This window comes from Mustela putorius, unplaced genomic scaffold, assembly GCF_011764305.1.
Source record: "Mustela putorius furo isolate JIRA1106 unplaced genomic scaffold, ASM1176430v1.1 tig00000382_pilon_pilon_pilon, whole genome shotgun sequence".
NCBI classification, from domain to species: domain Eukaryota; kingdom Metazoa; phylum Chordata; class Mammalia; order Carnivora; family Mustelidae; genus Mustela; species Mustela putorius.
In genome coordinates this window covers 3,264,505-3,284,644 of record NW_025421367.1, presented here as the reverse complement: position 1 = coordinate 3,284,644, position 20,140 = coordinate 3,264,505, and the positions used below count along the sequence as shown (strand labels likewise).

General features: G+C 42.9%; 1 protein-coding gene across 1 annotated transcript in view; it reads left to right on the top strand.

Annotated features, from left to right (window-relative positions):
* PKD2 (polycystin 2, transient receptor potential cation channel) overlaps positions 1-20,140 on the top strand; it is a 61,927-nt gene that overhangs the window by 14,897 nt on the left and 26,890 nt on the right. Inside the window, exons 3-5 of the mRNA XM_004756104.3 lie at positions 11,218-11,351; positions 13,720-13,970; positions 18,523-18,747. Of these exons, the coding sequence (XP_004756161.3) occupies positions 11,218-11,351; positions 13,720-13,970; positions 18,523-18,747 (610 nt within the window). The remainder of the gene's footprint in view (positions 1-11,217; positions 11,352-13,719; positions 13,971-18,522; positions 18,748-20,140) is intronic.

The window sequence follows — 20,140 nt, the reverse complement described above, 5'->3', positions numbered from 1 at the left end:
AAATAATATTATTAAATAATAATAATATTTATAATAATAATAATAAATAATTAAAAATAATGTGTTATTGTTGTATTAAATAATAATGTATTATTTGCCCCAGTGGTACAGGTCTGTGAATTATCAGGCTTACACACTTCACAGCATTCACCATAGCACATACCCTCCCCAATGTCCATAACCCAACCGCCCTCTCCACACCCTGCTTCCCCCAGCAACCCTCAGTTTGTTTTGTGAGATTAAGAGTCTCTTATGGTTTGTCTCCCTCCTGATCCCATCTTGTTTCATTTTTTCCTTCTCTACCCCCCAAACCCTCCACTCTGCCTCTCAAATTCCTCATATCAGGTAGACCACATGATAATTGTCTTTCTCTGATTGACTTATTTCGATAAGCATAACACCCTCTAGTTCCATCCATGTCATTGCAATTGGTAAGATTTCATTTCTTTTGATGGCTACATAGTATTCCATTGTGTATATATACCACATCTTCTTTATCCATTCATGTGTTGATGGACACCTAGCTTTTTTTCCCATAGTTTGGCTCTTGTGGACATTGCTGATGTAAACATTTGGGTGCACATGACCCTTTGATTCACTACATTTGTATATTTAGGGTAAATCCCCAGTAGTGCTATTGCTGGGTTGTAGGGTAGCTCTATTTTCAGCTTTTTGAGGAACCTCCATGCTGTTTTCCAAAGTGGCTGCACCAGCTTGCATTCCCACCAATGGTGTAGGAGGGTTCCCCTTTCTCTGCATCCTCGCCAACATCTGTCACTTCCTGACTTGTTAATTTTGGCCATTCTGGCTGGTGTGAGGTGGTATCTCATTGGGGTTTCGATTTGTATTTCCCTGATGCCAAGTGATATGGAGCACTTTTTCATGTGTCTGTTGGCCATCTGGATGTCTTCTTTGCAGAAATGTCTGTACATGTTCTCAGCCCTTTCTTGATTGGATTATTTGTTCTTTGGGTGTTGAGTTTGCTGAGTTCATTATAGATTTTGGACACTAGCCCTTTATCTGATATGTCCTTTGCGAATATCTTCTCCCATTCTGTCAGTTGTCTTTTGGTTTTGTTGACTGTGTCCTTTGCTGGGCAAAAGCTTTTGATCTTGATGAAATCCCAATAGTTCATTTTTACCCTTGCTTCCCTTGCCTTTGGCGATGTTTCTAGGAAGAAGTTGCTGCAGCTGAGGTCGAAAGAGGTTGCTGCCTGTGTTTTCCTAAGGATTTTGATGGAATTCCTGTCTCACATTGAAATCTTTCATCCATTTTGAGTCTTTTTTTTTTTTTTATTTTTTGTGGTGTAAGGAAATGGTCCAGTTTTATTCTTCTGCATGTGGCTGTCCAATTTACCCAACCCATTTGTTGAAGAGACTGTCTTTTTTCCATTGGACATTCTTTCCTGCTTTGTCGAAGATTAGTTGACCATACAGTTGAGGGTTCATTTCTGGGCTCTCTATTCTGTTCCATTGATCTGTGTGTCTGTTTTTGTGCCAATACCATGCTGTCTTGATGATGACAGCTTTGTAGTAGAGCTTGAAGTCTGAACTTGTGATGCCACCCACTGTGGCTTTCTTTTTCAACATTCTTCTGGCTATTTGGGGTCTTTTCTGGTTCTATATAAATTTTAGGATTATTTGTTCCATTTTTTTAAAAAAAATTGATGGTATTTTGATAGGGACTGCATTAAACTATAGATTGCTTTATGTAGCATAGACATTTTCACAATATTTGTTCTTCCAATCCATGAGCATGGAACGTTTTTCCATTTCTTTGTGTCTTCCTCAGTTTCTTTCAAGAGTACTTTATAGTTTTCTGAGTACAGATTCTTTGCCTCTTTGATTAAGTTTATTCCTAGGTATCTTATGGTTTGGGGTATAGTTGTAAATGGGATTGACTCCTTAATTTCTTTCTTCTGTCTTGCTCTTGTTGTATAGAAATACAACCGATTTCTATGCATTGATTTTATATCCTGACACTTGACTGAATTCCTATATGAGTTCTAACAGTTTTGGAGTGGAGTCTTTTGGGTTTTCCACATATCATATTGTATCACCTGCAAAGAGTGAAAGTTTGACTACTTCTTTGCTGATTCGGATGTCTTTTATTTCATTTTGTTGTCTGATTGTTGAGGCTAGGACTTTTAATACCATGTTGAATAGCAATGGTGATAATGGACATCCCTGCTCTGTTCCTGATCTTGGGGGAAAAGCTCTCAGTTTTTCCCTATTGAGAATGATATTCGCTGTGGGTTTTTCATAGATGGCTTTGATGATATTGAGGTATGTACCCAATACGCCTACACAGTGAAGAGTTAATCAAGAAAGGATGCTGTACTTTGTCAAATGCTTTTTCTGCATCTATTGAGAGAATCATATTGTTCTTGTCCTTTCTTTTATGTTTGTAGTCTATCACATTAATTGATTTGCAACCTTGCAGCCCAGGAATAATCCCACTTAGTCGAGGTAAATAATCCTTTTAATGCTGTTGGATCCAGTTGGCTAGTATTTTGGTGAGAATTTTTGCATCTCTGTTCATCAGGGATATTGGTCTGTAATTCTCCTTTTTGGTGGGGTCTTTGTCTAGTTTTGGGATCAAGGTAATGATGGCTTCATAAAATGAGTTTGGAAGTTTTCCTTCGATTTCTATTTTTTGGAACAGTTTCAGGAGAATATGTATATATTCTTCCTTAAATGCTTGGTAGAATTCCCCTGGGAAGCTGTCTGGCCCTGGGCTCTTGTTTGCTGGGAGATTTTTGATGACTGCTTCAATCCCCTTACTGATTATGGGTCTGTTCAGGTTTTCTATCTCTTCCTGGTTCAGTTGTGGTAGTTTATATGTCTCTAGGAATGCATGCATTTCTTCCAGATTGTCAAATTTGCTGGCGTATAGTTGCTCATTGTATGTTCTTATAATTGTTTGTATTTCTTTGGTGCTGGTTGTGATCTCTCCTCTTTCATTCGTGATTTTATTTATTTGGGTCTTTTCTCTTTTCTTTTTGATAAGTCTGGCCAGGGGTTTATCAGTCTTATTAATTCTTTCAAAGAACCAGCGCCTAGTTTCATTGATCTGTTCTACTGTTCTTTTGGTTTCTATTTCATTGATTTCTGCTCTGATCTTTATTATTTCTCTTCTCCTGCTGGGTTTAGACTTTCTTTGCTGTTCTTTCTCTGGCACCTTTAGGTGTAGGGTTACGTTGTGTACTTGAAACCTTCCTTGTTTCTTGAGAAAGGCTTGTATGGCTATAAACTTTCCTCTCAGGACTGCCTTTGCTGTGTCCCACAGATTTTGAACAGTTGTGTTTTCATTTTCATTTGTTTCCATGAATTTTTTCAACTCTTTTTTAATTTCCTGGTTGACCCATTCTTTTTTTTTTTAATATTTTATTTATTTATTTGACAGAGATCACAAGTAAGCAGAGAGGCAGGTTGGGGGTGGAGGGAGCAGGCTCCCTGCTGAGCAGAGAGCCTGATGCAGGGCTCGATCACAGGATTCTGGGATCATGACCTGAGCCAAAGGCAGAGGCTTTAACCCACTGAGCCACCCAGGTGCCCCAACCTATTCATTCTTTAGTAGGATGCTCTTTAGCCTTCATGTATTTGAGTTCTTTCCAACTTTCCTTTTGTGATTGAGTTCTAGCTTCAGAGCATTGTGGTCTGAAAATATGCAGGTAATGCTCCCAATCTTTTGGTACTGGTTGAGAACTGATTTGTGACCCAGGACAGGATCTATTCTGGAGCATGTTCCATGTGCACTCGAGAAGAATGTATATTTTGTTGCTTTGCGATGGAATGTTCTGAATATATCTGTGATGTCCATCTTAAGGCCTTTATTTCCTTGTTGATCTTTTACTTGGGTTACCATTTCAGTGAGGGGGGGTGTTAAAAGTCTCATGCTATTATTGTATTATTGTCAATGTCTTTCTTTGATTTTGTTATTTATTGGTTTATATAGTTGGCTGCTCCCATGTTAGGGGCATAGATATTTAAAATTGTTAGATCTTCTTGTGGGCAGACCCTTTAAGTATGATTTAGTGTCCTTCTCTTCTCTTATTATAGTGTTTGGCTTAAAATCTAATTTATCTGATGTAAGGATTGCCACCCAGCTTTCTTTTTAATGTCCATTAGTATGGTAAATTGTTTTCCACCCCTTCACTTTAAATCTGGAGGTGTCTTTGGGTCTAAAATGAGTTTCTTGAATACACCATATTGATGGGTTTGGGTTTTTTTTTTATTCATTCTCTTACCCTCTGTCTTTTGATTGGGGCATTTAGCCCTTTTACATTCAGCGTTATTTAGTGCCATTATATTCCCTGTAAGGTGACTGTTACTGTATATTGTCTCTGTTCCTTTCTAGCCTACTACTTTTAGGCTCTCTATTTGCTTAGAAGACCCCTTTCAATATTTCCTGTAGGGCTGGTTTGGTGTTTGCAAATTCCTTTAATTATTATTTGTCCTGGAAGCTTCTTACCTCTCCTTCTATTTTCAGTGATAGCTTAGCTGGATATAGTATTCTTGGCTGCATATTTTTCTCATTTTATGCTCTGAATATATCCTGCCAGTTGTTTCTGGCCTCCAGGTCTCTGTGGATAAGTCTGTTGCCAGTCTAATATTTCTGCCATTGTATGTTACAAATTTCTTCTCCTGAGCTGCTTTCAGGATTTTCTCTTTGTCACTAAGACTTGTAAGTTTTACTATTAAATGATGGGGTGTGGACCTATTTTTATGGATTTTTGAAGAGGGTTCTTTGTGCCTCCTGGATTTTGATGCTTGTTCCCTTTGCCATATTAGGGAAATTCTCTACTATAATTTGCTCCAATATACCTTCTGTCTCTCTCTCTCTCTTTCTTCTTCTGGAATCCCAATTATTCTAATATTGTTTCATCTTATGGTATCACTTACCTCTCGAATTCTCCCCTTGCAGTCCAGTAATTGTTTGTCTTTCTTTGGCTCAGTTTCTTTATTCTCTGTCATTTGGTCTTCTATATCACTAATTCTCTCTTTTGTCTCATTTATCCTAGCAGTAAGAGCCTCCATTTTTTTATTGCACCTCATTAATAGCTTTTTTTATTTCAACTTGGTTGGATTTTAGTTCTTTTATTTCTCCAGAAGAGTTTCTCTAATACCTTTCATGCCTTTTTTGAGCCCAGCTAGCACCTTGAGAATCGTCATTCTAAACTCTAGTTCTGACATATAACCAATGTACGAATTGATTAGGTCCTTAGCCATTGGTACTGCCTCTTGTTCTTTTTTTTGTGGTGAGTTTTTCCACCTTGTCATTTTATCCAGATAAGAATATATGGACAGAGAATAAAATACTGGAAGGGTGGCAAAGACCCCAGAAAAATGTATGCTAACCAAATCAGAAGAGAACCAAAACTTGGGGGAGAAGAACGGAGGAAAAAGAAATAAAAATTAAAAAATTAAAAGTTATAGGGGCGCCTGGGTGGCTCAGTGGGTTAAATCCTCCGCCTTCGGCTCAGGTCATGATCCCAGGGTCCTGGGATTGAGCCCCGCATCAGGCTCTCTGCTCAGCAGGGAACCTGCCTCCCTTCCTTTCTCTCTGCCTGCCTTTCTGCCTACTTGTGATCTCTGTCTGTCAAGTAAATAAATAAAATCTTTTTAAAAAATTAAAAATTATATATATATATATATATGACTGGTGAATAGAACAAAGCCATCCACTTTATTTTGGGTGTATTTTGGTCTCTTAGAAGACACTACCTCCCAAAGTTTTAAAGAAAGGAAAACTTACATATATACAAAAATAACGGGCGCCTGGGTGGCTCAGTGGGTTAAGCCGCTGCCTTCGGCTCAGGTCATGATCTCGGGGTCCTGGGATCGAGTCCCGCATCAGGCTGTCTGCTCAGCAGGAGCCTGCTTCCTCCTCTCTCTCTCTGCCTGCCTCTCTGCCTACTCGTGATCTCTGTGAAATAAATAAATAAAATCTTTAAAAAAAAATAAATAAAAAATAAAAAAAAAATAAGGGTAAACCCGATGAAGGGGTGGAATATGACTGTAAAGGTGAAAATTTTTTAAAAATTCTAAAAAAGAAATTGATAAGATAAGTTGGTTGGAAAAAGAGGAAAAAAAAAAAAGAGGAGGGAATGTGCTCAGGCTGGGGACTAGAACAAAGCCATGTGGTAGATTAGGGTATATTTTGATCTATTAGAAGAAATTGTATCCCAAAACTTTTTAGGAAAAAAAACCTATATGTATATAAAAAATAAGATTAAGTACAGTGAAGGGATAAAATATGAGTATGACAATGAAGGTTTAAAAAAAAAATTTTTTTTTTAGAAAGGTCTTATTTAGATAAACTACTTAAAAATGTTAAAAGAGAAAAGAGGAGAAGTTAAAAAATAAGGAAAAAAGCAAAATTTAAAGAAATTTAACTTTGCAAGACTAAAGAATCACGGGGGAAAAAGCCATGAATTCTATGCGTTGCTTTCCCCTAGCTCTGGAGTTCTGCTGTTCTCCTTGATAGGTGAACTTGGTCTTGGCAGGATGTTCTTGCTGATCTTCTGAGGGAGGGGCCTGTTGCAGTGATTCTCAGATGTTTTCGGCCAAGGCAGAATTGCACCGCCTCACCAGGGACCGGCTAAGTAATCTGCTTGGGTTCACTCTTGGTAGCTTTTGTTCCTTGAATGCTTTCTGTATCGCTTTAGAGGATGGGATGAAAATGGCAGTCTCCCAGTCCCTGGCCTGGAGGAGCCAAGAGCTCAGGGCCCCACTCCTCAGTGCACCCTCAGAGATAAGTAGTCAGTCACTCCTGTCTCCCTGGTCTCTGTCTGCACTCCAAGCTCACCTGGCCTGGTACTGAGCATTTCTATCTCTGGCACACAGCCTTGTTTGGAGTCTCCAAATCCAGCAGATCCCTGCTGCACAGCTCCTCCTAGAGCAGAAAGGTGTTTCCCTGAACTTGCCACTTGTGGGGTCTGTGCTCAAAAAGCAGTGAGTGGCCCAACTGTGCCTTGGATCACGGTTTAAGGTGACTGCAAGCTGAGAGCTCACTCCTCAGCTCCATCTCTGGAGCCAGCTTCCCTGCTCTGATACCACACTTGGGCACCCCCGACATTTCTGTGACCCCATGGGACCGGAGACCACACTGTCCCTGCGAGGGCTCTGCTTAGCCTCTGGAGCGATGTCCCTCAGTGGAGCAGACTTCTAAAAGTTCTGATTTAGTGCTCCATTGCTCCGCCGCTTGCCAGGAGCCACCCCCTCCCCCCATGGTCTATCTTCCCGCTGCTTCGGATTCATTTCTCCGCACATCCTACCTTTCAGAAAGTGGTCAATTTTCTGTTCTTAGAATTGCTGCTCTTCTTCTCTTAGATCTCTTGTTGGGTTTGTAGGTGTTCAGAATGGTTTGATAACTATCTACCTGAACTCCTGGGATCTGATGTCATTTCAGTCTGCTTCTCCTCCATCATCTTGCCTCTCTGATCTGAGGCACGTTTTTAAAACAGCTTTATTTATAGTGCATACTGATTAGTTGATGATGCTGTAATAATATTTTTTATTCGCCTTATTTTATGGCAAAGGGAACTTGGAAGTTAAGACAAGGGTTATATAGTAGAAGAAATATATACACATTGGACATATATTTCTCCTTTAGCTTATATTTTTTAACATTTTCCTCCTTTCTATTCCTCATTTAAGGTTATCTATTTCATCCTGTATTTTTTTTCTTCATGATTCATATCATTTAAAGAGTGAATGCTATTTTCTAAGTGGGCTTTCTCCATCTGGGACTGAAGAGAAAATAATTTAACAGTATTTGTATTACTGCAAAATGTCTTCACATACATTTCTCCCATTAAACTATGCAGAAGCCCTAGACATTATTTTTTTTTTTAAGATATTTATTTGCCAGAGAGAGTGCATGCATAAGCAGGGGGGAGGGCAGAGGCAGAGGCAGAAGCAGGCTCCCTGATGAGTAAGGAGTCCCATGGGATGCAAGTCTCCATCCCAGGACCTGGGATCATGACCTTAGCTGAAGGCAGCCATTTAACTGACTGAGCCACGCAGGCATCCTGCCCTATATATTATTATACCCGCTTCCTTGTAGGTGAAACTCAAGCTCAGAGAAGTATTTGAGATCCCAAAACACCAAGGCCTACTATCACAACCACAGAGGCAGACATTCTTGATAAAGCAAAGCTGAAACTCAAACCCAGATCATTCTGCTTCCAAATCCTGGGGGTGCTTTAGCTACAACCTACTTGGACTCATGGTGCAGATGATGCCTGGAATGTGTGGCACTGGCACTCAGAGATATCCCATGGACCAACCCAGGACTTAGCACAAGGGAGGGACTGAGTTAATATTGATTGAGTTAATATTGAGGGACTGATTGAATGTGTTAGAATAATCATCCCTTCAAAGCTAGATGACATTGTTTCTCTGGATGCCCAACAGATGGTGCTAAATAGCCAAGGGAGTGCATCACTTCCCTTTTAGTGAAGGCTTGAAATTTCATACAGGTCCTGAGAATTTCAAAAGCAATCAATACTAAAAATATAGGAAAACAAAAGAGTTACAATTTTTAATCAGTGGCTCAAATACTTATATTTGTGTATAGATAGAACTAGCATAATTTATAAAGCAAAATCTTTAAATCATTTGTCATAATTTTTTTTAAACAAATAAAAAAAACCACACAGGTAAAGCATTCGGAATCAATCAATCCAAAGCAAATTTTAATTTCAAGTTAATTGAAAAAAATCAGCTTAGTAATTATTTATTAGGTTTTGGGGATCCTTCCCTTGTCCTCTTTTGCATTATATCAGCTTTGTTCCCTCAGTTGTCTCTGGATCCACAGAAAGCTTTCCTAGAGTTCATTGTACCTTGCCCATCCCTCTGTGGGAGCTGAGCGAGCAGTGCTGTTCCCAGGGAAGCTTATTGGCTTTTCTTCTTACTGATGGAGATCACACCTTGCTTATCTTCTTAAGTACTTTATCAAGTCTAAGCCCCTAACTCTGGCCCAGTTTAGTTTTGAGAGGTAGCAGGTCATGTAACACTTGAAGAGGAATGTTCTTATCCTAATTTGTGTGTCCTAGGGACAGGGAGGAGAGAGAGCCTAACTAAGGGGACAGGAAAACATTCCTTCCCCTCCTGATAGAGCACAGAAGCCTCATGACTGTGTGTTTGATCCATTGACTGCTCAAGGTAGACTCTAAAACACACTTGGGTTTGAATCACTACTGTCTACTCCTCTTTTTAAATGATTTTCTCTGCTGCATAGGTGGGGACGAGATTTCACCCAGTAGCACTTTATCTCCAAATCATATAATACAAGGTTTTAAAATGCATTTTATGATGCTTGAAGATTATTACAGAGTCAGCTAAGTACTAATCACCCACTGGATGTTGAGAACAATGGTTAAAAGAAGAGTAAAACCTCTGTGGTCGACAGAAGTATAAGAGAGAAGTATTTTCCCTTGAAGCTTTTTGTCAGTGAGAGGGATCATAGCATATTGTACATGCAATCGTTAGCGTCCAGTGTAAGACAGCCCTGATAAAAGCACTGAAATTTTTAATAGATATGTTAGAGCAACTGATTAAGGAGAAAGAGCCATCATTATTGGACTCGTAAATTTCAACCACTATATTGGGCAATTTTTAGTTACTAGTTACTAGTTTGTTGTTGTTGTTGTTGTTTTAATTTTATTTATTTATCTGAGAGAGAGAGAGATCACAAGTAGGCAGAGAGGCGGCGGGGGGCGGGAGGGAAGCAGACTCCCTGCCTGGCAGAGAGCCCCCGATGCAGGGCTTGATCTCAGGATCCTGAGATCATGACCCAGGCTGAAGGTGGAGGCTTAACCCACTGAGCCACCCAGGCACGCCTACTAGTTACTGTTCTTATGTACGCACCCAAAACTCCCATGGGATAGCTAGTTATCCCCATCCTACAGAAAAGGAAACCAAAGCTCAGAAAGTTTAAGCAGCTTGGAGCACCCAGGTGGCTCAGTCAGTTAAGCATCTTACTCTTGATTTCAGATCAGGTCTTGATCTCAGGGTTGTTGAGTTCAAGCCCCTACTTAATAAAAAGCAACGAAAAGAAAAGAAAGTTTAAACAACTTGCACAGGCCACATAGTAAGTAGCAGACACGGCCAAGATTCAACCTCTGATCTCCTGTAACCTACTACGCCTATAAATTATCTTCCCATCTCCCTCTGGGACCAGAATGGGCTGATGTAATCAGCAAATTTCATGGCAGGGGTGTAGCTTGGCTTTAGAGGGTTCTGTAGAAGATATGATAGGTAGATGGGAGGCAGATGTGTCTGTGTTAGCATTCTGGAAGGAAAGAGATGGAAAGCTCAAAGTGGCAATTAAAGAACATTTCCTGAAGGGACTGTTTCCCCTAGTGGGAGGGTTCTGGGAACCTGCAAGGGGAGTGAGGCCCTCGAAACAGTTACCACCACCAGACCTGAGGGGACAAGGGAGCAAATGGCATGGCATGAACCCAGTGTGGCTGCGGGAGGGGAGATTTCCTCCAGCAGCTATGGCCAAGCTTAGAGGGTGCCCTGCCAAACTGCATCCAGGTGGTGGAGAATAGAGTACAGGTAGAGGAAGCAAACCCAGCCTCGTTCTTCTCAGGTCCCCGGATTTCCCGCTCAGCCTCCTCTGGGCCAAATACATGGGCAATCCAAGGGCAAGGGAGCTCATGTGGTACAGTCTGTAGTGGTCAGCCTCAAGGTGCAGAGCAGAGAAGAATGGAGAAGTGATGCGGAACAGAGAGCAGCCGCCCGCGATTGTAGAGAGCGTAACAGTGTGTGCCCAGCCGCAGGACAAGGAGTGCAGCATGGCCTCTGTAGGCGCCTGTGCAGAGCAGCCTCACCATGTGGAGGGGCTGATCCAGGAGCAGCCTCACCGTGTGGAGGGGCTGATCCAGGAGCAGCCTCACTGCGTGGAGGGGCTAGAGGGGGGTGGGGGGTGAGGTTAAATAGGCCCATCCCAGATGTCAAGTAGAGGCGCTTGATCTTAACTTCATTCCCTGTAGTGAGCCAGTTTTGTTTCCCATAAGCCAATGTGAATTTATTTTTTTTATAAACAAAGAAAGAAGAGCTAGGGAGAGATCCTAGAAGAATGGTAAAAGGACGGAAGGCAGGGGACACAGCAGAATGTTTGTGGCTACCCACCTGCCCACTGGGAGTGTGCAAGTGAGTGTGCGGGTTTCCCCACAGGGTTCACATGGCTTTTTCTGTGTTCCAGTGACCTATGGGATGATGAGCTCCAGTGCGTACTACTATACCCGGACAATGTCACAGCTCTTCCTGGATACCCCAGTGTCCAAAACAGAGAAAACAAATTTTAAAACACTTTCTTCGATGGAAGACTTCTGGAAGGTATTAGCAGATGGCTTTCACCGTACCTCTTTACTGTTGAAAATTGTTCATTGAGTTTCATAAATTTAAGTCAGCAGTATCCATCTGTAGGACCTACTTTGTGATGCTGTATGAGGTGAAGGCTATGGCGAGGTGTTAGGCTGAGAACCATGTATGTGTCTTGCACCCTGTTGTGTGTTTCGTACCTTCCTGCCTTTAATCCCAAGCAACCATACGAGGCAAGGGCTCACATTACACACTGGTGGTAGGTGAGGGACGAGGAGTCATTCAGCTTGCTTACACATGATCAGCGAGGGAGAAAAATGGCCTTGTTTCCAGCCTGACAGGCACTTCCTCTCCCTAGTATGTAATTCACTCAGTCATTCATGATTCAGTAAGTGTCTGTTGAGTATTTCCTAGGCTGTATGGCCTTTAAGGGCAAGATTTGGTTGTTTTGTCTTGCTTTGGGTTTTTGTTTTTTTGGTGTTTTTTTTTTTGTTTTGTCTTTTGTCTCTTTGTTAATGTTGGCATGTAGCCTAGAACAGCGCCTGATACAAGGCAGGCACGTTCTTTTAGAGATCGTTAATGTGAAGTTCAACCCAGGCCCTTCTCAGATTGTCAGAAAATCCAACATGGTAACCAAGGGTAAATTTTGAGTGATACTGTAGGAGAAATGTTAGACTGATCTGGGAGGTATAGTGCTCAGAACCTAAGAAAATCAAAAGGGAAACTAGAGAGGAAAGACTTGTTTCTTCCAGCAGAGATGCTTTCTAAAGCTCTTACTGAACCCTGGGGTCAGAGCTGGTGGTTGTAAAGATAGAGGAAACTGGACCATATGAACCCATTAATGCTGACACCTAAAAATACTTGGCATCCAAACCCCGCCTCTCCCAGCCTCAGCAAAGCAAATCAGTTTTTCTCTACTGATTATCTAATAAGGATAAGACACTGAGAAACAGCTTCTTCTCCCCTAAGGCAAACTAATGAGAGACTTCTCCAATATGTACAGTTCCATGGTAATGAATGCCAAGCTCGAAAAGCAGGGGCAGTGGCAGGGGTGGGGGGCACTTACAGAGTTCACTATAGGCCACAATAATCCAGTCACTTGGAAGGAACCTAGATGTCCATCAACAGATGAATGGATAAAGAAGATGTGGTAGGAGCACCTGAGTGGCTCAGTGGTTAAGAGTCCTCGGCTCAGGTCATGATCCCAGGGTCCTAGGATCAAGCCCTGCATTGGGCGCCCTGCTCCACAGGAAATCTCCTTCTCCCTCTCCCTCTCCTCTTGCTTGTGTTTCCTTTCCCGCTGTGTCTCTGTCAAATAAATAAATAAAAATCTTTAAAAATTTAAAAAAAAAGTGTGTGTGTGTGTGTGTGTGTGTGTGTGTGTGTGTTTTAGAATACTATGTAGCCATCAAAAGAAACAAAATCTTGTCATTTGCAATGACATGGATGTAACTAGAGGATAGTATGCTGAGTGAAATAAGTCAATCAGAGAAAGACAATTACCATATGATCTCTCTGAATCAAGGAATTTGAGGGGTAGGGCTGGGGGGTGGGGGGTTATGGAGAGGGTGGCTGGGTGATGGACACTGGGGAGGGTATGTGCTATGGTGAGTGCTGTGAGATGTGTAAGCCTGATGACTCACAAACCTGTACCCCTGGAGCAAATAATATATGTTAATAAAAAAAAATAAAAATAAAAAAATAATCCAGACACTTAAATGATCCACCAGATGGCAGACTGGTAACCAAAGCTAGTGTTATCCTCTCCAGACAAGTTTGGAACCGGGATTATGTAGGACGCTGTGGGGTGTTTTGTTTTTTTTTTGTTTTAAAGATTTTATGTATTTATCCAAGAGAGAGAGACAGGGATCAGAAGCAGGCAGAGTGGTAAGCAGAGGGAGAGGGAGAAGCAAGCTCCACACCGAGCTGGGAGCCCGGTACGGGGTTCCATCCCAGGACCTTGGGATAATGACCCCAGCTGAAGGCAGACGCTTAATCAACTGAGCCACCCAGGTGCCCCCAGGATGCTGTTTTAATAAGGGAAAGTAAAATTGTTCATACTTGTGGACTTATGTGAATCCCCCCACACACACACCTTTAGTCCTAGCATAAAAATCTGAGTTGCCCTTTGTTAAGCACCTACTGGTGACCAGGCTAGCAGCCATGCAGAGGATGGATATTATAGATGCAGGAACCTTGGCTCAAAGTTGGATCCTGCTCAAGGCCTCACAGCTGGCAAGTGACAGAACTGTCACTTGTCACTCTGCCGTGTTTACAGAGTTCCCAGACTGTTGGTCATGCAAACATTCCAGGAAAGAGCAAAACAGCCATTAAGCTTGGGGCTCTTCAAAAAACTTTTCCACAATGTTTCCTTCACTTTCAGTTCACAGAAGGTGCCTTACTGGATGGGCTTTACTGGAAGACTCAGCCCAGCAACAGAACGGAAGCTGACAACCGAAGCTTCATCTACTACGAGAACCTCCTGCTAGGGGTGCCACGTATCCGGCAACTCAAAGTCAGAAATGGGTCCTGTTCTATCCCCCAGGACTTGAGAGATGAGATTAAAGAGTGCTATGATGTCTACTCTGTCAGTAGTGAAGACAGGGCTCCTTTCGGTCCAAGAAATGGAACTGCGTAAGTATCAGTGCCCTGGCTTCTCATTCACTCCTTTGTTCATTCATTCATCCTCTAACCCCTTAACTGAGGAGAATGTGCTTTAAGTGAGTCTTCAGTGCTTAGACTTAAGACCATGGCCAAATTGGCCTTTGGTTTCTCAGGTTTTTTCTACTTTTTACCCCCTTTGGCTCCTGCATACGTATTTTTCAAAAGGCTAAATTGTTGACCATATGGCCCCCAAGAAGGCAGCTACCTGGGCCTTTGGAGGTTTCTTTGAAGATGCCTGAATCCTTTTTTTCTAGATCCGGGGATGACATTCACTGGGTTGTTACTGAGAACTGGTCTGGTGTGGAAATTCTCATGTTACTAGCATTTGCAAATACATTTTGGTTCAAAGTTACAGGTATTTAAAGTGTATAATAAGCTTGTGAGGCAGTTTTGTGTCTGGTTGAAAGCCTGTCCCCTCAAATGTGTGGATTCTGATTTTGAGTAGGTATTGTTCCTGTGCATATTGGCACGGATTTTGGATGTTCTTTCGTAACCACACCTATAACATCTTGTGTATTAAGGGAGGATAGTCATTATTTTTAGAATTACTGCAGTTATTATAAAGAAATAAGAAGAATGCTCAAGCTGTCCCAAGGTGGACCTCTTAGGGTCATTGCCCCTGGGGGAATCACTATGGTTAGAATTATCTTCTACACTTTACTAATTAATTCTGTCAGTTCATCTAGATCCCTCTCTTGAACTGAGACAGCCAGACCCCAGATTTGTTCATAGACAGTGGGGCAGCCAGCCTTCCTGTGATCAGATTTCTTTGTCTGTCATCCAGTGGATATCTTATTCAGGACCAGAGTCCCTAAGGAACACACTAAGTAAAGGTCAGAAGATTCAGCATAAAGGGATCAAATCATCCCAAAATATGTTTTGTCCAGGTTTAATATTTTACTTATTTCATATCATTAATAAGAGAAGTAGATGCAGCCACTTACCAGATGCTATTTAAGAAGGGATTTCATGCATTGTCTCATCTGCTTTCACAAAACAACCTGAAATACGTGTCATCTCTATGTTGTTGGTGAAAAAACTGAGGCTAACTTACCCAAAACGTCACAGCTCACAAACGGAACCATGCTGGGATTTAACCAGCCTGACTCCAAAACCCGTGATTCTTCCACTAAACCACATTGCTCCTTCCATAGCAATTACACTGTTGAGGTGTCTCTTGGTCTCCCTCAGCTCCTCGTCAGTATTCGGGCTTCGGGACCACGGGGACTATATTCCATTCGCTGCTGTATTCTTACAGCCTTGACCGCTGGCTGGTGTCTAACACTGCTCCGTAAATACCCACCGGGGCATAGATGGGTGCGTGATTTCCACTACAGGATGGACCGCCGTGGATCCAGACCACCCCTTGATTCTGCCCTATTCTCAAGTTACTCCCATTTCTCCTTCCGTTCAACTCCACAAGCGTCTGGAAAGAGTAGCCTTTACTTGCCACTTCCATTCCCTTACCACTGATTCACTCCTTAAAGCTTAAAATTTGTGCTTCTGACATCTCTCTTGGAAGCCACCAGTGGATTTGTTGAATTTGCCAACCCACTGACCAATTCTTTTCTTTTTTTAGAGATTATTTATTTTATTTATTAGAGACACAGCAAGAGCAGGAACACAAGCAGTGGAAGTGGGGGAGGGAAAGCAGGCTTTCCCCTGAGCAGGGAGCCGGATGGGACCCTGGGATCATGACCTGAGCCAAAGGCAGATGCTTAATGACTGAGCCACCCCGGCGCCCCCCAGTGACCAGTTCTTGATCTTCACCCCGTCCAACCTCTGCAGAACTCGGCCATGTTGATTGCTCGTTTTTTTGACTTCTGAGTGTGACACTAAACTTGGGGTTCCCTTCATTCTGTAATGCCCCTCTTAACTCTCCCACTTCTCTCTTATTCCCGGGTTCTGTATTCAGATCTCTAGATTTGCTTTCTTCACATTCTTGCCCTTGGCATTCCAGTGACTTCCTCTCTCATGCCCGTTTGATAATTTATTGTTTCTTCAACAAGTATACAGAGTGTTAACATGTGCCAGCATTTTCTCAGTGAAGTCTCCCTCTTCTAGAAACACCCTTGGTGCTGGCTGGGGTAACAAAGCAGCAGGAAACAAAACAGAAACAAATTCCCCGTCTTTACAGAGCTTATGTTCTAGTGACAGGAAACAAAAGCCAAATCTATATCCTACCTTTGTCCTACCAGCTCCTTTGCGTTATCCAAAAAGAGAATCTCCATTTTTTCAGATGTCCCTTCTCCCTCGCTCCAGCTTCCAAGTCAGAGGCCACGTTCTGCTGACAGTCTGTCCATCCTTCCTGTCCGTCATCCTGTCCTCCTCTCATTGCGCTGGCTCAGGCCTCATCGGCTCCTCTGAGTAGTTGCAGCCACTGCTAACTGAGCTGTGTCAGTGTGCAGGACCACTCCCAGGCTCAGGGGAGCACCGGAAGGATTCGCAGTGTTCGTCATCCAGTCATGTTCATGGCTAGCTTCAACGCAATGAAAGGATAAAAGCAAAAGCAGCAGAGGGTCCAGGCACATGGGGGAAGGTTTGGAGGAAACAACACGCAGGCTTCCAGAAGCCCTCTCCCAGCGGAGTCACATAGGACACGCTGAATTCCTCCAGGAACAAGCTGTGACAACATGTATGAACTGTTGTGTGTCAGAGAGGCTCATTAGAGACTTGGTGCCCGAGGTAGTCTCCGGCTGCTGGTCACATAGGCGGCCACTGCCTGGCAGAATGCCAGACTCCCAGAAGGCAGGCAGTCGTTGGGCATAAGCCACTGTGTTTGTGCTGATGGTCTAGGCACAATCACTCTTCCTAGTCACTTAATGTTTTTGTTTTTGTTTGTTTGTTTGTTTTAAGATTTTAGTTATTTGAGAGCACACACCTGTGAGCCGGTTGGGGTGGGGTGGGGGGATGGGGCAGAGGAGAGGGAGAAGCAGCCGGCCAGACAAGTTGGTCAGATAAGTTTCGTATCCGCGTAGGGAGCCTTTTATCAAGTTGCAGATGCCAGCCAAGGTGCAGCCTTGCCAGCGGGCCTTCCTAAGGAAAAGCGGTCTTAGACCTGCTGTGGCCACTTTTTTTCGACATGTGAGCCTCCTGTTCTCACCACTCCAGTCTTTCCTGCTGCCACCAGAGGAACTCTGTTCTGTGCCTCTCAGAAACCTTCCCTCCGTAACCCCTTCCCCCACAGTCTGATCACTGTCTACCTTTCAGCCTTCTTCCTGCATGTATGTGAGCCGACCTCAGCTACTAGCCGGGTGCCTTGTACTCCCCCCCTCCCTCCACCTCTCCCAATCCCCTACTCCCTGCCTCAGGCTTGAAAACACCCTTCCCATCCACTGGTGCCTGCCTGAATTCTGTTTACCTTTCACAGCCCAGGTCCACTGCAGCTTCTTCCAAAAGCTTTCTCTGATGCACCTTCCCTGTCACTGGATGCCTGGACAAGAACAGCTTTCCTCTGATTTGCCTGAGAAATTTCCCTTTCTTCTCTTGGACATCATCCATCTACCTTGTATTTGAATTTTTTCATGTCTTTTCTCTCCCCGCTTCCTATAAATGAGCTGGAATGGAACTTGGTTCATCTTTATATCCTCATTAATGCCAGAGAGGCATCTGGTTCCCAAGAGAGCCTCTGCCAATACTTGTGGATTAAATTCCCAAATGCCCTGGAAAGCTTGGGTGGCTCAGTTGGTTAGTGTCAAACTCCTGATTTCAGCTCCAGTCATGATCTCAAGGTCCTGAGATCGAGCTGCATGTTGGAATCTGCACTGGTCCTAGAGCCTGGTTAAGAATTTCTCTCTGTCGGGGCACCTGGGTGGCTCAGTGGGTTAAGCCGCTGCCTTCGGCTCAGGTCATGATCTCAGGGTCCTGGGATCGAGTCCCGCATCGGGCTCTCTGCTCAGCAGAGAGCCTGCTTCCTCCTCTCTCTCTCTCTCTCTCTGCCTGCCTCTCTGCCTACTTGTAATCTCTGTCTGTCAAATAAATAAATAAAATCTTTAAAAAAAAAAAAAAAAAAAAAGAATTTCTCTCTGTCTCCCCCCACTCCTTCCGCTCCCCACCACTCTCTCTCCCCCTCTCAAGTTATTTAGTTAATTAATTAATTCCCAAATGCCCTGGGGAGTCTTGTTTGGTTCAGTTGCCATTAGTGGTACTTGATGAACTTGTCTGCAATTTTCTCTGAGAGCCTAGAGTCATCTAGCTCCTAAGTATAGTTACCCACATAGACTGAGTGCTAATAGCACAGATTCTAGAGACTCTGTCTTGGTGTGGGATCCTGACAATAACCTCAGAAGCTGTGAGATTGAGTGGACCTCACTAAGCTTCAGAGCCCTCATTCCTAAAATGGAGATAATAAGTGTATGAGAGTTAAATAAAAAACACAAAGCCCCCCACCGAGCATGTTACCCAACTTGATAAGACTTAACTTGATTTATTACATACTCAGTTATGCGGGAAACCAGCTGTCTTTGTAATTGCCGTTAAGTGTTCCACTGATTGTTTTGTTTCCCTTTTGTCTTTTAATTAGTTGGATCTACACAAGTGAAAAAGACTTGAATGGGAGTAGCCACTGGGGAATGATTGCAACCTATAGCGGAGCTGGCTATTACCTGGATTTGTCAAGAACAAGAGAGGAGACAGCGGCTCAGATTGCCAGCCTCAAGAAAAACGGCTGGCTGGACCGAGGAACCAGGGCCACTTTTATTGATTTTTCGGTATACAACGCCAACATTAACCTGTTCTGTGTCATCAGGTGTGTACCAAGGGCACTGATCCCTCCCATGTCTGTGTACTTGTAGGTACATCCCAGTCCTGAGAGAGACCAGGAAACCATTGCTGCTTTTGGCTAAAAGAGAATGCCGAGGGTCAGAGCCAATAGCAAGTGAAGGGGGAAACCAAAGGCTTACTGGGATAAATATATTTGGTGCAAGTGAGTTAGGATCCTAGAATATTATGAGTTGGGAAGAAACGTAAGTCTGGTCCAAGTTCATCCCAAAGCTGAAACCTTCCCAGAAAAAGCACCATGTTTTGTATCTATTCTTACTTGTAAGATGATGGGTGCTCTGGCCATCAAACCTCCACTCCTTTCCAAGTTTCCCACTCTCAGATGATACTGTTTAAGAACACAAGCACAGCCGTCAGGGGCTATGCCTGGGTTCAGGAGATTACCCAGGTATCTGCTTACACACAAGATTCACCAAAGGCACATAAAGTTCCTTCTCAGATCCTGTGACATTGCCATCCTGATCACTCTGGTTAGCAATGAGAAAACTGACAAAAATCCTGCGGACTTGTCTGGAGCCTTGTGTTCATTTATTTACTTATTTGGCAAACATTTATTGGACCCTTAGTATGTGCGAGGCACAGTTCTCAGCTCTGGGGACACCGCAGTGAACAAAGTAAAGATCCCTTGTCTTCCAGAGCTTGTGCTCAACCAGGAGGAGATGGATACTAGACAATAAGCAAAAGAAACGAATTAATAAAGTGGTATATTAGAAGGTATATGTAATAAGGTAATATAAAAAAGGAAAAAAGTAGAACAGGTCCAGAGGGATCCAGAGTTCATCCCCCTTGACTCCTCCTGGTGAACGTGTCAGCAACACCCAGACGTAGCTGGCATGAATTTCTTGCACATATATTTACCAACCAAAAAGAAGTATAAATTCTCATACTTCCCTTATTTTGTGATTATTTTTGAGGCTAAACGCAAGTCAGCTTTACATGGCCAGTTGGATTTTTCCAGACCATGTATTTAACAACTTTTGAAGGAAATAGTATCATCATAAGTCAAATAAGAGTTATTACTAGAAGTGAATGAAAACCGATTGCAATTATTATTGAACTTTTCTTCGTGATTTCAGTCTGAATAGAAAGAGGATAAAAACAGGCACTCAACTGTGATTGACATTTCAGGGAATTTCTGTAGAAGGCCCTGAGTATGTCTTCCATGTCCTCCCCATACTTTACAAGTGAATATCGTCAAGGCGATTATTTCATTTCTCGATGCTGCTATGTTTCTGGAGGGGCTGACAGACACAGGGCCAGAGCAGGACAGAGAGAGGACTTGGCGCACAGAGGCTACTTTCTGCCCTTCCTTGACCAATTCTAATTTGCCCTTGTCTCTGCCTGGACCTGATTATTGCTCA